This window comes from Amblyomma mixtum, chromosome 1, assembly GCF_055824585.1.
Source record: "Amblyomma mixtum isolate Tamu chromosome 1, ASM5582458v1, whole genome shotgun sequence".
NCBI lineage: Eukaryota > Metazoa > Arthropoda > Arachnida > Ixodida > Ixodidae > Amblyomma > Amblyomma mixtum.
The window spans coordinates 1,616,813-1,641,966 of record NC_143012.1 but is presented as its reverse complement, the minus strand read 5'-3'; the positions used below and the strand labels follow the sequence as shown (position 1 = coordinate 1,641,966).

At 47.9% G+C, this 25,154-nt stretch overlaps 2 protein-coding genes and 1 long non-coding RNA gene across 7 annotated transcripts in view; 1 reads left to right on the top strand and 2 right to left on the bottom strand.

Moving 5' to 3' along the window:
* LOC149365218 (uncharacterized) overlaps window positions 1–25,154 on the bottom strand; it is a 163,011-nt gene that overhangs the window by 82,517 nt on the left and 55,340 nt on the right. The window lies entirely within an intron of this gene.
* Window positions 7,854–25,154, top strand: part of LOC149365216 (pyrokinin-1 receptor-like) — a 215,677-nt gene continuing 198,376 nt past the window's right edge. For all 5 annotated transcript variants that reach the window (XM_089588392.1, XM_089588364.1, XM_089588355.1 and 2 more), the window contains exon 1: window positions 7,854–8,499. The gene's annotated coding sequence lies outside the window, so the exon portion shown is untranslated. The remainder of the gene's footprint in view (window positions 8,500–25,154) is intronic.
* On the bottom strand, window positions 11,241–12,083 carry LOC149365219 (uncharacterized). Its single transcript, XM_089579289.1, has one exon. The coding sequence runs from the start codon at window positions 12,081–12,083 to the stop codon at window positions 11,241–11,243; it is 843 nt and encodes a 280-aa protein (XP_089435415.1).

Below are 25,154 nucleotides of genomic sequence, written 5' to 3'. Positions count from 1 at the left end.
TCCGTTGCCTACAAGGTATTTACTAAGGTAATCGCTAATAGAATCAGGACAACCTTGGACTTTAGTCAACCAAATGATCAGGCAGGCTTTCGTAAAGGATACTCGACAATAGACCACATTCACACTGTCAATCAGGTGATAGAGAAATGCGCAGAATATAACCAACCCCTATATATAGCCTTCATTGATTACGAGAAAGCATTCGACTCAGTGGAAACCTCAGCTGTCATGCAGGCATTGCGGAATCAGGGTGTGGAAGAGTGCTATGTGAAAATATTGAAAGATATTTATAACGATTGCACAGCTACTATAGTTCTCCATAAAGTCAGCAATAAAATTCCAATACGGAAAGGTGTCAGGCAGGGAGACACGATCTCGCCAATGCTCTTCACTGCCTGCTTACAGGAGGAATTCCGGGAACTGGAATGGGAAGAGTTGGGGATAAGAGTTAATGGAGAATACCTGAGTAATTTGCGATTCGCTGATGACATTGCCTTGCTAAGCCACTCAGGACAAGAACTGCAAAGCATGATGAATCAGCTAGACAGGCAGAGTAGAACGGTGGGGCTAAGAATTAACATGCAGAAAGCCAAAGTAATGTTCAATAGCCTTGCAAGGGAACAGCAGTTCGCAATTGGTAGCGAGGTGCTAGAAGTAGTAAGAGAATATGTCTACTTAGGGCAGGTAGTGACCTCAGATACGGATCATGAGAGGGAAATAACTAGAAGAATAAGAATGGGGTGGAGCGCGTATGGCAGGTTCTCTCAGGTCATGAATGGTAGCTTACCAATATCCATGAAGAGAAAAGTATATAACAGCTGTATCCTACCGGTACTCACCTATGGGGCAGAAACGTGGAGGCTAACAAAGAGGGTTCAGCTTAAGCTAAGAACAACGCAGCGAGCTATGGAAAGGAAAATGATAGGTGTAACGTTAAGAGATCGGAAGAGGGCGGAGTGGGTGAGGGAACAAACGCGGGTTAATGACATCCTAGTTGAAATCAAGAGGAAGAAGTGGGCTTGGGCAGGGCATGTAATGCGAAGGCAAGATAACCGCTGGTCCTTAAGGCCCCGATTCACACGACGGACCGTTCGCCCGCGGCCCGCGCACTACGTATTCATCCGTCAGCACATTTAGAGGCGCGCTACCGGCCGTGAGAGGCCGCGGCCGGCAGAGCGCCTCTAAATGTGCTGACGGATGAATACGTAGTGCGCGGGCCGCGGGCGAACGGTCCGTCGTGTGAATCGGCCTTTAAGGGTAACGGAGTGGATTCCAAGAGAAAGCAAACGTAGCAGGGGACGGCAGAAAGTTAGGTGGGCGGATGAGATTAAGAAGTTTGCGGGGATACAGTGGCGGCAGCTAGCAAAGGACAGGGTTAAATTGGAGAGACATGGGAGAGGCCTTTGCCCTGCAGTGGGTGTAGTCAGGCTGATGATGATGATGATGATGATGATGAAGTGGCTCTAATTTATGGACTAGGCAAATTCAGGCTCCTAGCCATGTTTAGCTGACATGCAACGGCTGATTGATGAAAGCGGTCGACATCTCTCGTGGAAACTCCTTGATTATAAGATTGATTGAAGAGGAAACGAGCACGCGGCAGCTATGCACGCTTGGTTCATACGTTAATTCCATGGCAAGAAAAAAATGCAGGAAGCAAGTAAATTAGGAATCTAAAGGAGGTATGTGGACTGCCGAAGCTTCTCAATACGTAGAAGTATCCAAATTGGCGACACCGCTACTTGCCCACTAATGAGATTTCGGTTCTAAGTGCGCGAACAAGAATGTAATGAAGTGACGCAATGACGAAACAATGCTTATTTGCTTTATCGGCACTTTTATTGCGTTGCAGGTTAAACTGTTGCGCCGTACGTGCTGCCGGGTTTTAGTCAGAGAAAGCTCCGCGAACGAAAAAGTAAGCGCCAGCAGTTCGCCATTTTGTTATACGGGAAAAAACTTTATTCTCGGGTTTACAGTCACCTGCATACAGCCTAAGGTGTAAGCCAGGAACCTCTTGTTAGTCACTTGAAAGCATTTCCGCTTTCCCAAATACCAAACTTCGTGCTAAGTAAAACAAGTAACTTTTTGCTTCTGTGCCTCCAAACACTCCCTTGCAAATATGGTCGGAAAGTTGCACTCACAGAGTTGAGTCAAAGCACTCAACAATTGAGAAAGCTTACGTGAAATTTAGGTATGCATGTAAAGATTCATGAAATTCGTACCAACGTATGGTCTGAATTTTAGGATATTTGCTCATACTGCATACTCTTCACGCAAGTTGACGTAATGAAAGGTATCTTTGTGCGCTTTTTTATTCTTCAACGTGAACATTTACCCCTCCCTCCTAATCCGAGCGGCGTGCCAGAGTTTCATGTACGTACTTCGATCCTAACAAAAGCAATGTTAAAAATAAATTAAGGATAGCAAAATATGCTTAATGTTGTCAGTGTTCTTGAAATACAATAGTCTGAAAATTAGGCACACTTTTCTTCTACTTCTTGGTGGGAACAGCCGAAATAACAAAACGCAGACACAGAAAGGAACACACAGAACGTAGACGAAGCTGACTGTCAACTAAAATTTTATTGGAAAACCCGCGCTTTTTGTTTCCTTGTCAAAAAGATCTTGCTTTTATGTCCCGTGGGGTTCGTTCAAGAAGGAAATTTCTTTTCTTGATAGAGAGATTGATGGTGTACTAACACACCGCTGTCCTGTTTCCCGTATCGCCAATGCCTCAAGGATCTCACGTGTCACTTAGTCTGCGTATCTTTCCATGACTTGAACTTCATGCAACTTGGGCTTGCTGCGGAAAGCGAAAGGAGCGCACGGAAGGAAAGGTGGACCTGAAGAAGACAATGAAAGGGAGAAATTAGCAGTGGTTTCGTATGTTCATGGATTGACCCACAACCTCATGAAGATTGGCAAGAGGCACGGGGTCCGGGTTGTTTGCTCTGCACAGAACAAGGCAATGAGCATGTGTGCTCGAATCAACAGGCAAAAGAAGCAGCAATGCCAGATCGCACACCGAACAAGATTCAGCGAGTGTGTTAAAGGTGTGGTTTACAATACCCCTCTGGCCTGTGGCAAACAGTATATAGGGCAGACGGGAAGGTGCCTTAATGATAGGATAGAGAACATGCATCATCGCTATCAGGTGCCCCAAGCAGCAATCTAGCCCTGCATTGCAGAGATTGCAAAGAAAACAAGAAAGGCAAAAAAGAGCGCAAGTGTGAGCCCAAGTTGCATGAAGTTCAAGTCATGAAAAGGTTTGCAGACCAAGTGACACGTGAGATCCTTGAGGCATTGGCGATACGGGAAACAGGACAGCAGTGCGTTAGTACACCATCAATCTCTCTATCAAGAAAAGAAATTTCCTTGTTGAACGAACCCCACGGGAGATAAAAGCAAGATCTTTTTGACAAAGAAACAAAAAGCGCGGGTTTTCCTATAAAATTTTAGTTGACAGTCAGCTTCGTCTACGTTCTGTGTGTCTGCGTTTTGTTATTTCGGCTGTTCCCACCAAGAAGTATGAACCAACTAGCTCAGTTTTCTACTCTTTCTTCTACTGTCTCGGTTCCAGCGATTAAACCTTCAGTTGTTAGTCAGCGCTCGTCCTGCGTTTTCTCTGCTTCAGCCTACGTCTTCCGCGCTGTTCGCCCTTAAAAAAACCTATTAAAGCACCAACTGAAAGGCAGGAGCTTGCATGCATAAACCAGTTTTGCTTCGTGAACCACACTAAAACCTCTCCTAGTGAAGCACACCAAACGAAAACTACCTCACCTTGAATCAACTGCTGCTGATCAGAGCCATGCGGGCAAATGCCAACTGTTTGCTCAAGCGACTAAGGCACCACAGTTCTCGAACACGTTTAGCTCCCCGGCTTTTTTTTTTTTTTCACTCAAGTTGCTCTTTCCCTAATGCACTGCCGAAAGAAACAAAGTAGCCTTTACAGGGGCAAGTTTCCAAAAGGTCTTTTACTGCTTTTCGACGGAGTGTACCAAGTAGTGTTTCCTACTGTACCCAACTATGCCTAAATGGGCTTTTATTCGTGATGCGTGGTGTAAGCGACTTCTAACAGCGCTTGTCATGCTCGCTGCAGCATCCGTCTTTCTCGTTAATAGCTCGTCTCGCGCTGTGCAGCTGAAACGTGGCTGCGCTATGTAGTTAGGTTAAAAGCACGTATGGAAGGTAAATGACACCCTAAAGCGATAAGCACCAACCGCCATCTATGAGACGAGACATCGCCTGTAAGGTATTTGTCTGGGCAAGTCGGTACAGGGTTCAAACTGAAGGCATAGCGCAGCAGACATCTTCTGGGACATGCCGTCCAGCTTCCGATGGTTTCACTAGCGCCCGCTTCGGGAAACGGCAACGTGGCATCTAGCCACCTAGTGGAAATCAGTGTGTCGCAGAGTCCCTCACGCTGTGATGATGATGTGTATTTGTGACTGCTCTCTTTGTTGAGGGCAGGCACAAACCACGTTTTCAACCTGGAAAAATTAAAGCCAAAATCTACTGAAGGTATCCTAATGCGCGCCCAACCACACAGCGGGCCAATGCTGCAATGCATCACATCCACTCCAGGACAGAGCCTCTCCAAATATCTTTGTCGCGCGCCAGCATCGCTCAACCTTCTCGGCTCGCTCTTCTTAACCACGTGACACTACTTTGCGCCCTGACAGATGTTTCTTCCTACGCAATCAACAAAGTTATTTTAGCAGACGACCTCAGATGTGTGTTCTGTAGAGAAGGCTATGGAATCTTTGAATGGGTGTCTGTGAGGGGGCTTTGGTGAGCAGGGCCGGACTCGACTGCTGGAAAAAGAGTGCGCTTGATGCGTTCCACTCGTTATTCCCAAGCGCTCTTCCTTCGGCTCAAAGCGCACTTGGGAGCTCTAAGCCCCACTTAGCGCGGCTGTCTAGTCACGTGTGCACTTCCCGCTTGGTAGCAAGCGGCTTTGTGACATTCTTTTATAGTGATAGCTGTTAAAGCGAGGGATGTCGTCCTCGTCTTGACCACCCAGTGTGCGTTGGTCACATGGCCATCCTTTGCACACTTTCCGTGCTTCGTGCCTCGCTCCACTTTCGGCGCTGTCCACCGAGGCGCGCGGTCGCAACTAGGCGGTGCCGAACGCCTTGCAACGCCGCTCCTGGTAACATCTTGATATCCCTTCATGACGCGGCATACTGCGCGCCTGCGTAGCAGCAGGCGCAGCAGTAATTATGAGGCCACCAGTGGACATCAGGCGGATTGCGGGAGGGCCATGAAAGCGGAGCGCTGTGCTTTGAACGCTTCCCACAAAAACGCAGCTCGACGACATGCTCAAGTCTGTGCCAACACATTTCTCACACCGTAAAGCACTCGTTGTAACATTCCCAAAACACATGCGGGAAACCAGAGGCAGCGAATAGAAAACCACAATGTGAACCAGCTAGCGCTGATCATGCGCCCTACCAGGATTGTTATCACCATTTAATTGTTTTAAATTCTAGCACTCGAGTTCGACAGAAGCTTCAAGCGGACAAAGTTGCTCTGAATGTACCGGAATGCCAGAAAGCTTCTTTATGGTATGTACCGCCTTCGTACACAACACTGACATGAATGACCGCACCAGGGCTATAAGCTGCGTAAAAGGCTTAGTTTGAGCACGGCCGGACTAAATGCAGCGGAGCGCGCGCACGCTCCGCTGCATTTAGTCCGGCCGTGGTGTGAGGCCATTTGCGGCCTTATGCTAAGCCTGCCGCTGGGTTCTTGACGATATATGTGTGCGGTTTCATTTTTGTGCTTTGCGGTCGCCGTACTCGCGTTATGCGACAGATACAGTGTTAAAAAAGAAAAAAATATGCGCGCACGTAGAAAGCGCCATGTTTTCGTGGCTCATGCATAGTCGCCGTGTAGCCGGCGAAACTCTTGGCGGCAACTTTTCTTGGCATTGAAGACAAAGCTAAACCTCCGTCATACAGCACGACCGATTGGTGGTGCGCGCTGTTCACTGGATGGTTGCTTCGCTGTGTTGATGGTGTAGCTGGCGCCATCTATGCGAGCTGTTTTAAGAGAAAACTATTCATCCCAACCTGGGACTATATTCCGCTGCGTAAGAAAAGACGTGTTTCGGCTCCGTAGCTTTCCCTCCCTTACCAAAAAAAACTTGTCGTGGCAACCCTATTGATCGAGCTCAAAAATTGTCGCAGAAAAGATTTTGGCAACAAAACCTTTGAGTAAATAATACAAGTGTTAGTTCACGAATAGATCGGTTATGACAAAATGTATTAAATGCGCCCCATGAAGAGCGCTGGCCGCAAGGCTTTCACGTTGTTCTGTTACCACCAGGTGTTCGCTCTAAGGGCGGTTCCCATTACGGCGTTCGGGTGCCTATTCAGGCAAATATTCACAGTTCTCAGCTGATCTGCGTGCTCCAAATCAATGCATCAATCGTAGCACCAAAAACGCCCTTCAAAACACCATCAGATTTAATCGTATTCTCACGCGGAAGCTATGTACAGGATGAAGCTACAAAACAGAGCACGCTATTGAAAATCCTGCACGGCCAAGTGTTTATTGCCCTGTCTATATCTGTCGTCACTTTCTGACTTTTCTACCAGTCGTCTACGTTCTACAATTACATGGAGTACTGTGTGCGAATAGAATAATGCCGGAGCTAGCATGCGTTCTTTAAATTTTAGTCACCCAATGACACAAGTGTGCCGATTAAAATAGAAATGACCACCAATAACAAATTTTCCTCGCTTTTTAAAAGAACGAAAGTCAACAGGCACCATTCTCACGTCGGCACTGGGCATGATTAAGAGCAAAAATGGTATTCGAAATAACATTTCAGGTGTGACTCATTCCTATGAAGTCATATGATATTTGTTAGTGGACACCAATAATAAGGCCAACGTTCCTGAGTTGGTTTCTTGTTTTTGCTGATTTGATTTAGTTTCTTGTTTTTGCTGATTTGCTCATCAGAAACGAAGTGTCTGCACTACAGGCCGACAGGCCCCCGGCCGTGCCTTGCTTATGATCTAGTCGTTTTCTTACTGTGCGACGTAAGTGTACGCTAAAAAACCCTCGGTGGTTGAAATTTTGGAGCCCTTCACTACGGCGTCCCTCATAGTGTGAGTCGCTTTGGAATGATAAACCACAATAAATTGTAAACTGTAAACCGTTTTCTTCGGAACGCTACCACTTTCGAGATTGCTCGGTTGCAGCCCGTGAAAGGCACTTAAAAAGCAAGCTCACAATTGAGCTTCGTTTTTCCCAACGAACAGAACATCACAGGAACTGGAGCTTGGTTCCTTGTTCTAACTTTTCTACGAACTAAGAAGTGCACCCACACACGGGTCCTTAACCGAGTGAAATTGCCTAGTTGCCTGCCTTTTCCTTGTGTCTTTCCATTTTTATTTTATATTTTGCCTGTAGAACTAAAACCAAAATTTCCGACCAACTCGACGCTCATCGTCGATTGACGCACTTCCGGTCTGCAATTGTTCGCACAACCAACTGCTCAACGAGCCAGCCAGGCGTTCGCCCGTAAAACAGCAAAGCGAGGCAGCGAAACGACGGAAGAGCAGCCGCGATGCTGGTCGATGCTGCAATATATCAAATAAAAGGAAAGAAAGAGACAGTGGCGTCACCACGTGTTCAGGTCGTCATGCGTCACGTGACAGTTACGTCCCGGGCGCGCCCTTCTCCTTTCCGGCTGCGTGGGCGAGGGAAAAGCTTTCTTTCTCTCTTTGCGCGAGAGAAGGGTATGAGAGAGGGAAAAAGTGATGCGAAGGGGGGATGAGAAGGAGGGAAGTTCCGGAGTTGGAACCCCGGGAGTCGGGTGCGAACAGTCATCACGACGCGGGCTGCCCGGAAGGTTGGGTTGGCCCGTGAAGCTCATCTCGACGCAGGCCGGTGGTGTCGTCTCGCTTCGCGTTCTTTTAGTTTCTGCTGTCCCCAGCTCCTCAGCGCGGCTTCGGAAAGCAAACTTCTGTGCTACTCTTACGAATGGTCGGCTGCGGCGTCAACGAAGCTACATTGCGAATGAAGTTTATCCTCAAACACTGCGTTCCACGTGAAGAAGTCGGTATCAGAGTGTGTAAAGCTTGGCTCTCGCCGACTCCATGGCCCCAGGATTGCCTACAACGATCCCCGTGCCGGTGCTTTCCCCTCTGGCAACACTGTGGATAATCTCCTGGTTCAGTGTTGTGTTCCCCTGGCGTTTGTACCATACCACCGATTGATGTGAATGTGTTAAAAATTGCGGCAGTAGACCGAAGAACAACGGGTAGAAACTGCAGCAATGGAAGCAAAGAATAATTATCGGTAGTGACACCTTTTATTGTGTTTTTTTTTTGTGACTCAATTTCAACGTGGTGACGTGAAGAGAGCGTTTACGATGTTTTTTGTGTAGCGATTCCGAACTTATCACACGGACGCCTACCGGATTCAAGTTCGAATCCGCGTGCCGACAACACGCTGATATCTTCCAACACCTGCAACGTCGAGCAAGTAAGTCCATGGAATACACTGTCTGAGTTGACAGTCTGTGTATTTTTCCAAAAGGAGCCACAAATCTGTAGAACGAAAGGGGCTCTCCTCAGTGCTATAAAGGTGGTTCCTGATTCATTCGTGTGTGAGTAATGAGGCAAATCATATAGGCAGTGTGCCCAAAATTTCTTAGAGCGCTTCTATTTATTCGTGAATCAACATTGAATAGTTTTTTTTTCTTCACTACCGCTGCCATAATATCCGGAGCTCTCGCTGAAAACATCTCCGTTCGTATTCACTGATCTTTTAATTTTCGAGTTATGGATACATTTTCAAGCGCTTTAGTCAATTCGTGTATCTGGGCAAACACACGGAAATTTACGCCGGAAATATTTGATCAATTTTAAAGGTTTTTCGCGCCCCAAGAAATAGGGGATAATCAAATGAAGGAAGAAAGAATAAACCAATCCGCTCAGATGGAAGTTTGTTATTCCAAAACCTGCAGCAATGAAGATATATTTTTATTTTATTTGAATGATGGTTGTCATGAACACCCGGCTACGAATTCCCAGCAGAAAATTTTTATGTGTCCTTTAGCAGCCAAGAAGTAAAATATCAAGGCAACAGTGGCCATGTAACAGCAGCGCACTCGGCTAGCTACTGCTACACGCACTGAAGTTGCGGGATACAAAAATAACTAAATTCAGGAGGCGACAGTGAGGCAGGGCCACTTTGGACTCTGCCCAAGTAAAACACCGAGGCCTTATCGAGGGCTTTCTCCAGAAACACGCCAATAAATAGGCTGCGCTTCCAACATCTCTTCGCCTGCAACATCGTTGTCCCCTAGAACCGCACTTTTTTGCGAAGGCTTGATGTTCTTGTTTGTCGCGACCTCTTCATCGCTCCTTCTTCCCTTTTTACTTTCTTCACTCATGTCCCGCTATATTCACCGTGCATGCTCCCCCCGCACCCGGTGTGAAAGCCATTTACGCCTGCCAAAGCCCGCATACAGTAGCTGCATTCGTCATGTTTTCTGCGGGTGCTGTAAGACTAACCGGTTCCACTGATTTGGGTTGGTTAAAAAAGGCCAGTGTCAGGCAAAGTGGCCGCTGCTTTTTGATATCGGTGTGATGTCTAAAAAAAAAATAAGGCCAAGAGCAATTGTTTGGGGAAATAAATGACACGCCTGTTTCGTTTTCTCGGTTGTTACGAACTTCACTTCATGTTGTGAGAAGCGCCCATGGAAGTGCTGAAAGAAAAAAAAAACATAAAAGAAAGGCCCCGAAAGAAATTTTGCGTTTTGTCCTCTGCTTTCCTCTATTCATCCCTCGTCAGTCTGTGTGGTCGCAATATGCACTCCATTGTAAACCAGCAACTAGACTGCCTTCGCCTGTTACAGAAATTTGTGCTGTAAAAACTGAGGAATTCTTGGAACCATGTCATTTCTATGGCGGTATCTGTTGCGCAAGAAGAAATTTGGAGCCCTTCTGGCGAGGTATTAGAATTTAAATAACAAGCTGTGGCATTGCAACCTTTCAGGTTGGGACCTTTCATTGCAACCTTTCAAACGTGGAGACAATTTATAACACTCTGGCAAAAACAAAACATTCGACATAGGCGCTATGCAGGAACCCCACTCTACGTGCCTAGACGTCATATATAAATGCAGTAGTTCCAGAAAGCCAACCACACCTTACGCATTCTAGAAGGCAACAGCTCCTCACTTATCGATGCATCTCGCAGCGCACGGCATAGTTCTGACGTGCGGAAGAGAATCAAACAGGTCCATGATATCAATGGAAAAAGCCGCCACTGACTTCCCATCAAGTGAACTAATACACTCAGACATGTCATTTGAATTTCTGATTAGAAAAGGTTCATCAAGGGGAAGCTTGTTGAGGTTTTATTGAAGGAAGATCGCACCGCACATTTGCCAATCCACGTTCTGACATTATTATCCTAGGAGGACACTCTGGTTTGCGCGTCATCGCTTCGAAGAACATTTCAAAAGATGGATTCTCGCCCTTGTCAACAGCATTCATAGGTACTGTCAAGTTCAGCCTCTTGCACAGTGTTTTCGCTCTTCGCTTCTGAATAAAATTAAGTTGTAAGTTGTGCGCTTGCCCCTTCTTTCTGTACGTGTCTTTTCTGGTGCGGTGCTGCTTCATTATGGCAAACCAAGTACCCTGTCTTCCGCTTTACTGAATCTGGTGTCATGTAGAACGGGCTCTAATATGTGCAGTAAGCTAGGCCGCAGCTTCCTTATTTCGCTCTCTGCCGACGCAGCATGCAGAGCAAGAATTCCGTCTTTCTGTATCAGGAACAAGGCTTTGGCACTCGGCGTACGAGCACTCTTTGGGCGCTTATGTCCTTCCAGGAGGCACGCTACTAGAACCTGCAAGCTTCTCGGGTAAGAATGGCAGAGGCAGACGCGCACGTAGAAGGATTGCCTGTGTGCTAGAAGTGGCTACATGGACCGCCGACGACGAGGAAGAAATAATGGCGAGAGTGGAAGCTCGTACTGGACCGGATTACGGAATTCATGTGACAGTCAATTAATCCTTCGTGGGATTCGAAACACTTCGCCTCCAAGTAAGACCACGGCTCGGAACCAGGTCAACAGACGGACTTCCTTCCGGAGGGCGTTCGTCGAGTCCTGGAGCGAGGACCTAGATTCGCCATGGAACCAAAACAAACTGCTTCGGAATGAATAAATGAAAAACTTTATTGTCACAAGGGTTCTCTCAGCGTAGGTGGAGCCCTCAGTCCAGGGCCCCAGTGGCCTTTGCAGTCTTGCGAGCCCTGTCGATCAGCTTGAGCTGCTCTTCAGGCTTCGAGCTGGACAGCGCAGCCTCCCACTGCTCCGGTGTTGGTGTGTTGCTTATCGGCGCTGCCTGCATTTTCTGACAGGCCCATGTAACGTGGTAAAGCGTTGGGTGTTCATCGCTTAGCAGGAATTTTTTGTCATATGTGGAAGGATAGATTTTTCTTAGTAAACTCAGATTGCGGTATGTATTAGTCTGCAGTTGTCTCCAGGCAACCGACTGCTCTCTACTAAGGTCTTTGTAGGGAGGGGGGTAGGTCCTCCTGAGGGCTCGTTGGTGCTCTAAGATGGCTCCATACCGTCTGGTGACTGCGTCCAGTTCCCCTTCGGTGCGCGCCTCCCGGTTGGCGTATGCTCGGGCATTGGCGTCCGCACGTTGGTTCCCTTTGACAGCCTCATGGCCTGGTGTCCGCGTGATGAAGCATCTCGTAAAGGTGATTGTCCTCGCCTTGGGTATGCGAATGGCTGCAGTGGATATGCGTCTACTGTTGTACCTTCTGCGCGCCTCTTGCGAGTTTGTAATGATGTGTGCATGAGGCTCGTCACCCTGCTGGATGATGGCAAGTGCAATTGCTGCTTCCTCAGCCTCAAGGATGTAGTGGGTTTTTATCGAAGCGCAGTTGATTTCCCTGAGCTGGCGATCCACCACGCTGGCTACCGAGCCGTATCGGTGTCTGTATGTGGTTGCGTCAACGTATAATACGTCTTTTGCCCCGGCGAAACTTCTTTCGTGGAATTCAGATCGTGCCTGTCTTCTCGTCTTATGTATATCTCGATGCATGTTTTTCCTAATCGGACTGATCTCAATGATCCGCCTAATTTCATTTGGTACGCTCGCTGTGCTGTTGATTTCTTTCAAAGCGTCCCTCATGTCCAGCAACCGCAGCGTGTTTCTGCCCGTGGCGGACAGTATCAGTCTTGTTTTCTGCGCGAGAAGGTGGGCCTCGATATGTTCTTGTACTGTGTTGTTTATGTCCAGTTTAAGGAATTTCTCCGCCGAAGTGGTGACGGGCAGTCTGAGAGCGCATTTGTATGCTTTTCTAAGAATCGCCTCTAACTGCTCCTTTTCTTGCTCGAGCGGTGTTGGGTAGGGGACGCCGTATAAGATCCTACTGACCTCGAGGACCTGTACTAGCCTACATGTGTCCTCCTCCTTCATACCTCTTCTTCTGTTGGAAATTCTTGCAATCACCCTGCTGATCTGTGCTGTGGTATTTGCTAGCTGTCTGATCGTGTGATTAATATGACAGTTGCTTTGGATACACATGCCAAGGATCCTAACTTTCGATACTTCCGGAATCTTCGTTTCCCCTATGTAGATATTCATGGAGTTTTGCAGATCATACCCTTTTCTGTAGACTCTGAGCACCTCAGATTTTTCAGGGGAGAATGCAAGTGCGCAGTGTCGGGCGTATGCGTTGACTGTGTCTGTTGCTCGCTGAAGAAGCTCGTTTTTCTCCTAAGGATCCTCTTGCCATCCGGATTGTGATACCATCTGCGTAGGTGGCATGCCTCATTCCTTCAATTTCTTCGAGCGCCCTTGCTAAGCCAATCATTGCAACGTTAAAAAGCGTAGGAGATAGCACAGAGCCTTGCGGTGTTCCTTTTTTGGGGGTGTTGAAGGTCTTAGTCCTGATGCCTCCTATACCAATGGTAGCTGTTCTGTTAGTCAGGAAGGCTTTCACATAGTTGAATATTTTTCTGCCCGCAACCCAATTTGTTGAGCCCCTCCAGCACAGCCCTGTGACTGACGTTGCCGAAGGCCGCTTTAAGATCAAGAGCGAGCCAGATGTTTTCTCCATATTTTGGGACGGTATTAAGCACCTCCTCCTTGATCTGCAGGAGGACGTCTTGTGTTGATAGGTATTTTCGGAACCCAAACATAGTGTGCGACATGAATTCGTCGTCCTCAAGGTGGGTCTGCAACCTGTGATGCACAGCTCCCTCGTACACTTTTCCCAAGCATGATGTTAACAAAATCGGTCTAAAATTTTCCAGGTTTGGAGTCTTTCCGGACTTCGGAAGCATTACTATTTCCACATGTCGCCAGTCGTCCGGGAGGGTCCCCTGTTCCCAGTGTTTATTGACGAATTCCGTGAATCTTTTGATTGACTTGTCATCCAGATTCCTTATCATGGCATTGATGCCATTCATTTCCTCGTGTTGTGTTCTTTCTGGCGGACATCACAGCGCGTCTGACTTCTTCAATGGTAAGGGGTTCGTCCAGAGCGGGATTTGCTTCGCCCATGTATGCCAAGCTGCTGTCGGCGTGTGTTGCATTGCCGATGTAACACTGCTTGATGTTCTGTAGCATTTCCTCGTCCGTGCCTTGGGATTGGTGCGCGATCCTTTGGGTCATCTTACGAGTTTCGGATTTTGTCGTGGTTGGGTCTATGAAAGCGCTTAGCAAGGCTCATGTCTTGGCCCAACCTAGAGTCCCCTGCAGTTCGTTGCATTTTTGGTTCCAGTCGCGCCTCGAGAGCTCCGACGCATATTCTTCGGCTTGTCTGGTGACCTCAGCGATCTTATGCTTGAGCCACCTATAATGCTTTTGCCTTTTACACCTTCTTAGTAGGCCCCGTCTGGCGTCCCAAAGGTGTAAGAGATGTTTGTCCACCTCGGATGTGTTGGTAGTGAGGGCGACCTTTCGCGTTATTTTTTGCCAGTCTATCTTGATTCTTGCGACCCAGCCTTTAATGTCCGTGATCTCAGCGTCTTCAGAATGTGCCCTGGATTTCCTATAGGCTTCCCAGTTTCTCACTCTAGCCTGGCCATGTTGTCTCCTGATCGGGAGGGTTTCTATATGGATGCGCAAGATGCAGCGGTCACTGCCTAGAGTTTCCCCGTCATTTTCCCATCGTGCGTGTCTTACCCATCTGACGAATGATCAGTCTGGACACGAATCTCGGCTTATGCTGTAATGGCTGGCCTTAAGTGAGACGTATTTTACAGCAGACACCGACAGTGAAGGATGTGTTTCGCTCTGTCTAGATATGCTCTTTCAACACAAACCATCAACCAGCAGAATTCCCTTCAGGCAGACGTTAGCCTACCTTCAAAAGGAGGCGCTTTGTGTTCTCCCCGCAGATAAAGAAGGTGCGCTCGCTGTGTTCCCCGCGGAAACCTTCATCGCAAGGCCTCAGAAGCTGTTGATGCGGTGTTTGATCGCCATAAAGTTTCGCAAAAGACAGTAAAATCGAAAGCGAAAAACCTGCAATAGACTGAACTTGACATATCTTCTGAATGCTATTGACAAGGATGATAATCTGTCTTTGCAAATGTTCTTCGCAGCGAAGACGCACAAACCAGAGTGTCCTTTTAGGGCCATAGTGTCAATGTAGAACGCGGCAAATGCGCATTGCGATCTTCCTTCAAGAAAAGCTAAACAAGCTTCCCCTTGATGACCCGTTTTTAATCAGAAATTCAAATATATATGAACATATATATGTCAGTCCGTCAGTGTGTCAGTCAGTCAGACCGGGAGCTTCGAAAGCAAAGGAAAGGCGCATAACTGGCCCCCTGGGAAAGTGGACACCTTAGTCGCGCTTTAAGCTACGAAACCAATAAAGAGCGGCAGCTTCGAAAGCAAAGGAAAAGCGCGTAACTGACCCCCTGGGACAGTGGACAACTAGGTTGTGCTTTAAGCTGCGTGGCGGTAGTGACAGATGTGCGCTGCATGCGTTGGCACTGACAACGCTGTGGCAGAAACGCGGCACTGAAGCCATGAACGTCGGCGTTCATTGTGTTCATTGGCGTCGACAACGTTTTACGCTCCGATCATTTTAAATAAAGGAAGTGCGGTTAATCGCGCTTATAGGTACGTGGGGTGATGTGAGAAATGTGGGCTGCAAGCATTGACAAAGTTGTGCCGGAAACGCGCCGCTGAAGCCATACGCAGACGGCGTTCATTGTGTTCAGTGGCGTCTGCGTTGACAACGTTTTACACACTGATCGTTTTAAGGAAAGGAAGTGCGCATTACTGGCTCCCCGGGTCAATGTACGTGGGGTGATGAGAGAGAGATCTGGGCTGCATGCGTTAGCGCTGATGACGGTGAGCGAAATCTCGCGCTCAATTATTAACTGCCACTTGCCAGGGTGGCAGGGTGATTGGGGACTTTAGTGTACAGATAAAGAAAAAATTGCCGATGGTTACGTAACTTCCTAATGCGAAATTTGAGCGCACCTCATCAGCTGTTTCAGCTTTTCGATAGGTTGAGGCACAGAATTCGAGCAAGAGATGTACGTACTACAATTACAGGCAACTTATTTTTCACACATTTTCCTTCTTCAAGACACACTCCACTAACAGTTCTTGATTGTCATGAAGGAAGCTCTGTGGTCGGAGAAATAGACAGATATATGCTCGACATACTGCCCCAGTGCCTGGTTCTCAAAGACGAGGTCTATGAAAGTATTTGGCGAGGTTTTCACAGCCGTGGGAGGCGTTACGAGCGAGAGGAATGGGGTGTTCTCCCGCATAAGTGGTAGGAAATTCCAGTTTGTCTTTATGTGTACATTAAAGTCCCCACCCACTCTGCCGCCCTGTCAGGTGGCAGTTAATGGTTTATCGCAAGAGTTCGCTCACCGTTGTTAGCGCTAACGCACGCAGCACACATCTCTCTCTCTCCCTCATTACCTCACGCACCTATAAGTGCGATTAAGTAGTCCACTGACCCAGGGAGCAAGTTATGCGCATTTCGCATAATGATCGGAGTGTAAAACGTTGTCAACCCTGATGTTGTCAACCACAACATTATCAATGCCTGCAGCCCACATCTCTCTCTCGTCGCCCCAGGTAACTATAAGCGCGATTCAGTCGTCCATTGACCCAGGCAGCCAGTTTCTCTCATAGCCTGATCGCTTTGGGACGTTAAGAGAGAGAGTGAAAAACTTTATCATGGCAAGTGTGTTTAGACCCCCGTGGGTCCCCGGACCACCGCACGGTCCCACTCTACGTCGGAACGTTCATGTGGTGTTTGTCCATGACGTCGGCACCCCGAAGCACCGCAGCAAGCTGCGATGGCGGGTCCGGAGACGAGAGCACGACCTCCCAGTCCTCCCAACTTGATAACGCGGGCTGTCCCTGCGGGGGAGGATCAGCAGGGCAGCCGAAAAGGATGTGGGAGAGTGTGGCGTGACGGTCGCCGCACAGGGTGCATGCAGGGGAGGTGCCACAGTAGAGAGATAGCAGCTGAGGGGATGAGACAGAGCGGGTCTGGAGGCATCTCCAGAGGATCTGTTGGGAATGGGTAAGGGAGGGGTGTGGAGGAGGGTAAGTCCGACGGTCCAAGCGGGGCATTTGCGTGAGCTCTGCAAAGGTGTGCGCCCGTTCTCTCGAGAAACCTGGATCGAGGTCGTCCTGACCTCGGGCCTGTCCTGAATCAAACCTCGGGCCAATTTATCGGCAGCCTCGTTTCCTGGATTCCCAGAGTGAGCCGGCACCCACTGGAGCTCTACCCTGCGTGGTAAGTTTTTGGAGGGGGTGTTCAACAACTCCCAAGCAGGGGCGTGAATCCTGCTTCTCGCGAAGTTGAATAGAGCCGTTTTGGAATCGCTAAAGATGTAGTTTGCATTGGAGCGTACAACGGCTTGGGACGTTAAACCCCATAAACCAACCAACCAACCATCTAAAAATATTAACAGGCGACGTTCTTCACAGCGGCATTGGAAAGATACAAGGCTGACACGGCTGACACGTGCTCTACAGTCTAGAGTGTGCAAGCCAAGCCACCCCCCCCCCCCCCCCCCCCAAAAAAAAAAAAGGCGCAAAGCGTACCAGAAAAATGAAGTTACTTATAGCACTGACATTCTCCCTCTATAGCTCGCGGATGCTTTGTAGGCGTGGACGACGTTACTAGAACAAACTCGAGTTTGTTCTAGTAACGTTGGGCGTGGACGAGTACCGGAGCAAGAAGCAACACGTGTCCCTCCTTGGCGATACGCCTCCGGCCGAGCATGGACGCTCTCATGAGGCCGCCGCGGTGCGTTCCAGCCTTACTATCCTCGATACCGGCCGGCTGAGAGTTTGTCTGACGCGTCGGTTCTAGAGTAACACACTTGGCACGTACTGGACTTCTGACGCAAGCCGAGGCAATGAAAGGAGGGCACGTCATCCGCCTTGTTATACTGCGCGCCGCCGAGACGAAAACAACAATCTCTGCCGGCAAGCGGGCAGGCAGCGCGTGACGGTCTCGCATAAATGATGCGCCCTGTGGGACACAACGAGCCTTCGTTCGCGTCCTGGAGTTTGTCTGCGACTGTCCCCGGCTCTTCTCTCTTCTCGCATGTTGGGCTCTCCATTCGGTCGCTGCCGCCAACGCGCTACGTCGAGTGCAATATATCGTGTTCGCCCCGAGCACGTTCTGCCATTACGATGGCTTCGGAACGGTGGACGCCCACTCATGCTGTTGGCAAAAAGCGAGGAAAGCTTGTGCGGCGGGTTTAGTAGATGGCTTGTGAGTTATGTATGGCGCACTCAATGCACCATACTCCTTCGCCCTCTCCCCTCCTGACACCATCTCTGCGTAGCCTTCCTTGGTCTGCTCCCTCTTGTAAACTTTATTCCCCATTGATCGCTGATAGCTGGCGCAGTACAGGTCCGCACTCAGTTGCATCCTTGCTGTGCATTAAAGTTTATTAACCCTCTATTAATATAATGTCCTACAAGAAGGGCGTACAGCTTGATGTCCAAAGATATAAAAACAAAAACAGCAGGCGGCAAGCCTCATTTCAATAACGAACGTAAAAAAATCGATAGTGGTACAGCATGGCGAAAACAATGAAGGCGGAATCAAGACTGAACAAAATTCGGGACATTTGTCATTCAAATATGTAGGCAAATAGCGTTACAAGCATTCAAGTAGCACATCAACTGCTATCGCATCGTGTGCGTCCTGCTATTTGTCTGCGACGTCCGTTTCACAACATGCACGACAATATTTCGGCCTACGCTATTTAACATTCCAGCCATAGGACTCGAAACGCGCGCTGGCACTACGTATGCAACTCTTTAGAGCAATACGTGAGTCATTCGGTATGCTATGTCGGTGGGTTTGTGTCCGCATAACGTGTCGGCAGCAGTTGCGGGGAAGAGGTACCGCTTAAAGAGGGATTGTATTCGAAGGGGGATGATGCGAGGATGCGAGGCAAAAAATTTTGTGCGGATCGGATCATGCACATGCACACACTTCCGATTACTTCTTGCGCTATAAGCTTCTTCTCACTGAATGCATTTACCATTACCGTCTAGCGTGTACATATCGCTCATCCGTATCGGCGTGCAATCACAGCATCCTGAACTTGTTAAACTTCCTTCCCGCACTTACATTTACAATGCACGTCATAATGACGCATGGGTGGTGCCTCACTGTCGTACAGAGTACGGTCGCCAGTCCATTTCGTATCATGCTGCTATTCTTCTAAATAGCCTTGCGCTCATCGATACCTACCCGGAAAAATTGTCATTACGAGCGCTACATGCACATTTCCTTGCAGCCAACATCACATGATATCTCTTGTATGATTACGTTTTGTGTTTTTCTTGGTGCCTTTTATTTTTTATTGGTGCTTTGTTTTGCTGTCTTCTAATTTCTGCTACCACTAAAGGTAACGTTTCTCCAAAATTTAAAAAAACTTAAAATTATTAAACTGAACGTGTTTCAATCTGAGTGTGTTTGAAATTTTTACCTTTAAAACCTGATGTGTTCTAGAATGCGTGCTTCGAATGTATTTAAAACTGCATGTGCTTTTATATGAAGTGTTTTTGTTCTGTAGGGTGAAAATTTTAGGTCTGTGAGATGAAGTGTGAAATTTAATCCTGTAAAATCTGTACGAGCACTACTGCCGAACCGTACATAGAGGGGGCCGGGCTTTGTCAAGCCGCAGTTATGCGGCTTTTACCCGTGACCCCCTTTTTCTCCTTGAGAGAGAAAATAAAGACGATTTGATTGATTTGATTTGATCATTAGTTCATTAATTAGAGTCAAATAACCGACAAAAAGTAGGTGTGGTCGGGCCGGAATGGAGCGAAATTTGAGGTAGTGACAGCTGATCCAGACCATGAGAGGGAAATAACTAGAAGAATAAGAATGGGGTGGAGCGCATATGGCAGGTTATCTCAGATCATGAATGGCAGTTTACCAATATCCCTCAAGAGAAAAGTATACAACAGGTGTATCTTACCGGTACTCACCTATGGGGCAGAAACGTGGAGGCTAACAGAAAGGTTTCAGCCTAAGTTAAGAACAACGCAGCGAGCTATGGAAAGAAAAATGATAGGTGTAACATTAAGAGATCGGAAGCGGGCGGATTGGGTGAAAGAACAAACACGCGTTAATGATATCCTAGTTGAAATCAAGAGGAAGAAGTGGGCTTGGGCAGGGCATGTAATGCGAAGGTAAGATAACCGCTGGTCCTTAAGGGTAACGGAGTGGATTCCAAGAGAAGGCAAACGTAGCAGGGGGTGGCAGAAAATTAGGTGGGCGGATGAGATTAAGAAGTGTGCGGGAATATGGTGGCCGCGGCTGCCGCAAGACAAGGTTAATGGAGAGACATGGGAGAGGCCTTTGCGCTGCAGTGGGCGTAGTCAGGCTGATGATGATGATGATCGTACCACGGGACCTACCACGTGATTGGCCCACGTGACCAGAAAAATGGCCGGAGCTAAAGCGAGGAGCGAAATTTGAATGCCCGAAATGAATATCGAGGTGAAATGATGGGGGCTTTGGAGTTAATCGAAATCTAATATATAGTAACAAATTATAGAAACGTCAGTAGTAAATGAAGACGCATTAACGTGCATTACGTGGAAGAGCCGCAATGGTGAGACTAAAAATGAAATAGACTTCGTACTGTGCGCTCATCCTGCCATCGTCGAGGAAATGCAGGTCCTCGGAGAGGTCCGTTATAGCGACCACAGGATGCTAAGGTCTCGTATTAGCTTAGATTTGAAAAGAGAACGGAGGAAACTAGTGAAGCGGAAGTTAGAATTAAGGGGGAAAGTAGAGGAATTCAGGATTTTGCTGCAGAACAGATTTTCCGCTTTAACTGAAAATGACAACCATAATGTTGAAACAATAAATGATCGTATCACAGATATCATTACGGAGTGCGCCGTAGAAGTAGGCGGTATTATGGTTCGACAGGATACCGGGAAGCTATCTCAGGAGACTAAAGATCTGATTAAGAAACGGTAAAGGGTGAGGACGTCTAGCTCCATAGACACAATAGAACTCGTAGGGCAGTCGGAGTTAATAAATAAGTGCAAGATAGGCGACATCAGGAAGTTTAACATGGAGAAAATCGAGCATGCTCTAAAGAGCGGAGGTAGCCTAAAAGCCATGAAGAGAAAACTAGGCATAGGTAAGAACAAGATATGAGGGATAAGAGACAAAGAGGGCAATGTCATTAGCAATATGGATAAGATAGTTAAAGTAGCCGAAGAGTTTTACAGAAATCTATACAATAGCGATTGCAATCAGAATGTTACTGAGAGAGGCAGCAGAGCACAGAAATGGGACATCCCGCCAGTAACGAAGTAGGAAGTAAAGAAAGCCTTAAAAGCAATGCAAAGGGGGAAAGCTGCTGGTGAGGATCAGATAACAGCAGATTTGTTGAAGGATGGAGGAGAGACTGTGCTCGAAAAACTAGCCATCTTGTATACTCAATGCCTTGTGACCTCGAGCGTACCTACAGCTTGGAAAAACGCTAACATTATCTTAATTCATAAGAAAGGAGACGTCAAGGACTTGAAGAATTACAGACCGATCAGCTTGTTGTCTGTTGCCTACAAGGTATTTACTAAGGTAATCGCTAATAGGGTCAGGACAACCTTAGACTTCAATCAACCAAATGATCAAGCAGGCTTTCGTAAAAGATACTCGACAATAGACCATATTCACGCTATCAGTCAGATGATAAAGAAATGCGCGGAATATAACCAGCCCCTATACAGGGTGTTTGACGTAACTTGAACCAAGGATTTAAAAAAAGCGTTAAGCCGCAGCCCGCTGAAACCAACAATACACATTTCGCCATCATACGGCACTCCTGAGAATATTTTTTATTGCGCTTAATTAGTTAATTAACTAAGATGAATTAGCAAATTTTCAAATATTCATTTTAGTTCTGATACCGTTATGTTAGGTTGTAGAGCAGGTTTATAAACAACCGATCCAGTTTATTGTCGCATCGTATCTCCTACGGGGTCCTCTTCTCCGGCATCTAAAGAAAATCCGCGAAATATGAAAAAATACCACTTTTCCGCTGCGGAAAGTGCTGACGCACCGTCAAGCCACTGGTAAGAGCGGCGGCCGTTCACTTCGCCACGGTCAACGGGCACGCTCCGTATGATCGAAACGCCGTTGAGAGCGCTGCAATTTGGCAGCGCACGAGCGCAGTCACGTGGTGCTGGCACGAGTGTGTGTGCTTGCATTTGTTTTTATTTTGCGAGTGAGATAATGTTTTACATTCCACGTGCTGGCACGACTATGTGTTTGTGCTGGCTTTTGCTTTTGTTTCGAGATGGAGAGGGTGATTTACCTTATGGAAGCAGGGGGGCTGGCCATACTTTTGATGAACCAATCATGTTAGGAGTGCAACATGATTTGGTGCTACCAAATGTGGGCCGGGCCTTTAGGTCTTTAAACATGGGCCCCGGAGCCGGAAAAAAGGTTCTGGGCTAACGTCAGATGTAATACATCTTCGACTATGCCCAGTAGGGGCCTCCCCTAGTGTTAGCCAGTTCCACCTTTTGTTCTTTTGCCTTTTTGCTAATTAATTTGTCTCCAGTGCCTAAACTTGTATGTAATGTGAATTTCTGTACATAAACTTCGAATATTCATTTTATTCCTGCATCGTAACTCATCGCAAGACCGTCTCTGACGGGGCACCCCTGGTGCGAAGATAAGCCTTCAGTCTTCCAAGTAAACAAACCGTATCTGACGGGGCACCTCTGGTGCAAAGGAACGCAGACAGAGAACAAGGGAACATTACTTTCAGGATCTACAACGCAATCATCTCAAACGCTCTGACTGAATGACAATTTTGGGGTTGTAGACCACATAATAACAGTAATATTGTGCAACAAAGAAACGATACCCTTCTCCAGTACCAGAGCTCCGAGCCTTGAAATGAAAATCGTGAACAGCTCTACACCACGGTCACGCACAAAAACGTTACAGAGTACACTCTGTCTCGAATACACATCACGTGACGCAGTTCAGGAAAAGGTATATTTTCCTTTTATGCTTTGAGTCTTGTGCTCCGCAATGTTCATTGACGAATGCGAGCCATTTTGTTCTCGACTGAGCGGCGACGGGCAAACCCCCATGCTTTGCCCCTCCATTGTTTGGAGCCAGGACTGCGGCTCATCGGGTGATGAAAATGTAGACACTCCCTAACAAAACAGTGCGTGCTTCCGCAGTCTCCTCTCTGAACTACGTCACGTCACGGGATGCCGAGCATAAGCGCCGGCACAGAGGGCGAATGTATGTCACTGCCAACCGAGACAAGAGGAGGCGCATCAAGCGAAACGGGCTGTCGGGAAGGTCAGTATTAATAGCCGCAATGCGGCGTGTGAGAAGGTTCAAGCAGCGACACAGCGCAAAACTAAGAAGCGAGTATGACAGACGCGCGTTCAGAGAGCGCCTCGGGGAGAGCGGCCTTCGAAGCATGAGTGGATCTTAAACAGCGAGTTCCCCGCACTCCTCTGTCGCTGGTGCTTCCTTCGAGAGGCACCAGAGGACACCCCTCCTCGCTCTCAACACAGTTGAACAAAAATAATGCAAGAAAAGCTGAGCATGGTGGCAATTGCCACCACTCCGTTTCAAAGGGGGCGCTCCCATCCATCCATCCATCCATCCATCCATCCATCCATCCATCCATCCATCCATCCATCCATCCATCCATCCATCCATCCATCCATCCATCCATCCATCCATCCATCCATCCATCCATCCATCCATCCATCCATCCATCCATCCATCCATCCATCCATCCATCCATCCATCCATCCATCCATCCATCCATCCATCCATCCATCCATCCATCCATCCATCCATCCATCCATCCATCCATCCATCCATCCATCCATCCATCCATCCATCCATCCATCCATCCATCCATCCATCCATCCATCCATCCATCCATCCATCCATCCATCCATCCATCCATCCATCCATCCATCCATCCATCCATCCATCCATCCATCCATCCATCCATCCATCCATCCATCCATCCATCCATCCATCCATCCATCCATCCATCCATCCATCCATCCATCCATCCATCCATCCATCCATCCATCCATCCATCCATCCATCCATCCATCCATCCATCCATCCATCCATCCATCCATCCATCCATCCATCCATCCATCCATCCATCCATCCATCCATCCATCCATCCATCCATCCATCCATCCATCCATCCATCCATCCATCCATCCATCCATCCATCCATCCATCCATCCATCCATCCATCCATCCATCCATCCATCCATCCATCCATCCATCCATCCATCCATCCATCCATCCATCCATCCATCCATCCATCCATCCATCCATCCATCCATCCATCCATCCATCCATCCATCCATCCATCCATCCATCCATCCATCCATCCATCCATCCATCCATCCATCCATCCATCCATCCATCCATCCATCCATCCATCCATCCATCCATCCATCCATCCATCCATCCATCCATCCATCCATCCATCCATCCATCCATCCATCCATCCATCCATCCATCCATCCATCCATCCATCCATCCATCCATCCATCCATCCATCCATCCATCCATCCATCCATCCATCCATCCATCCATCCATCCATCCATCCATCCATCCATCCATCCATCCATCCATCCATCCATCCATCCATCCATCCATCCATCCATCCATCCATCCATCCATCCATCCATCCATCCATCCATCCATCCATCCATCCATCCATCCATCCATCCATCCATCCATCCATCCATCCATCCATCCATCCATCCATCCATCCATCCATCCATCCATCCATCCATCCATCCATCCATCCATCCATCCATCCATCCATCCATCCATCCATCCATCCATCCATCCATCCATCCATCCATCCATCCATCCATCCATCCATCCATCCATCCATCCATCCATCCATCCATCCATCCATCCATCCATCCATCCATCCATCCATCCATCCATCCATCCATCCATCCATCCATCCATCCATCCATCCATCCATCCATCCATCCATCCATCCATCCATCCATCCATCCATCCATCCATCCATCCATCCATCCATCCATCCATCCATCCATCCATCCATCCATCCATCCATCCATCCATCCATCCATCCATCCATCCATCCATCCATCCATCCATCCATCCATCCATCCATCCATCCATCCATCCATCCATCCATCCATCCATCCATCCATCCATCCATCCATCCATCCATCCATCCATCCATCCATCCATCCATCCATCCATCCATCCATCCATCCATCCATCCATCCATCCATCCATCCATCCATCCATCCATCCATCCATCCATCCATCCATCCATCCATCCATCCATCCATCCATCCATCCATCCATCCATCCATCCATCCATCCATCCATCCATCCATCCATCCATCCATCCATCCATCCATCCATCCATCCATCCATCCATCCATCCATCCATCCATCCATCCATCCATCCATCCATCCATCCATCCATCCATCCATCCATCCATCCATCCATCCATCCATCCATCCATCCATCCATCCATCCATCCATCCATCCATCCATCCATCCATCCATCCATCCATCCATCCATCCATCCATCCATCCATCCATCCATCCATCCATCCATCCATC

Coding starts and splice junctions, on each gene's coding strand:
- LOC149365219 (XM_089579289.1), bottom strand. CDS start 12,083: ATGCATCGAGATATACATAAGACGAGAAGACAGGCACGATCTGAATTC.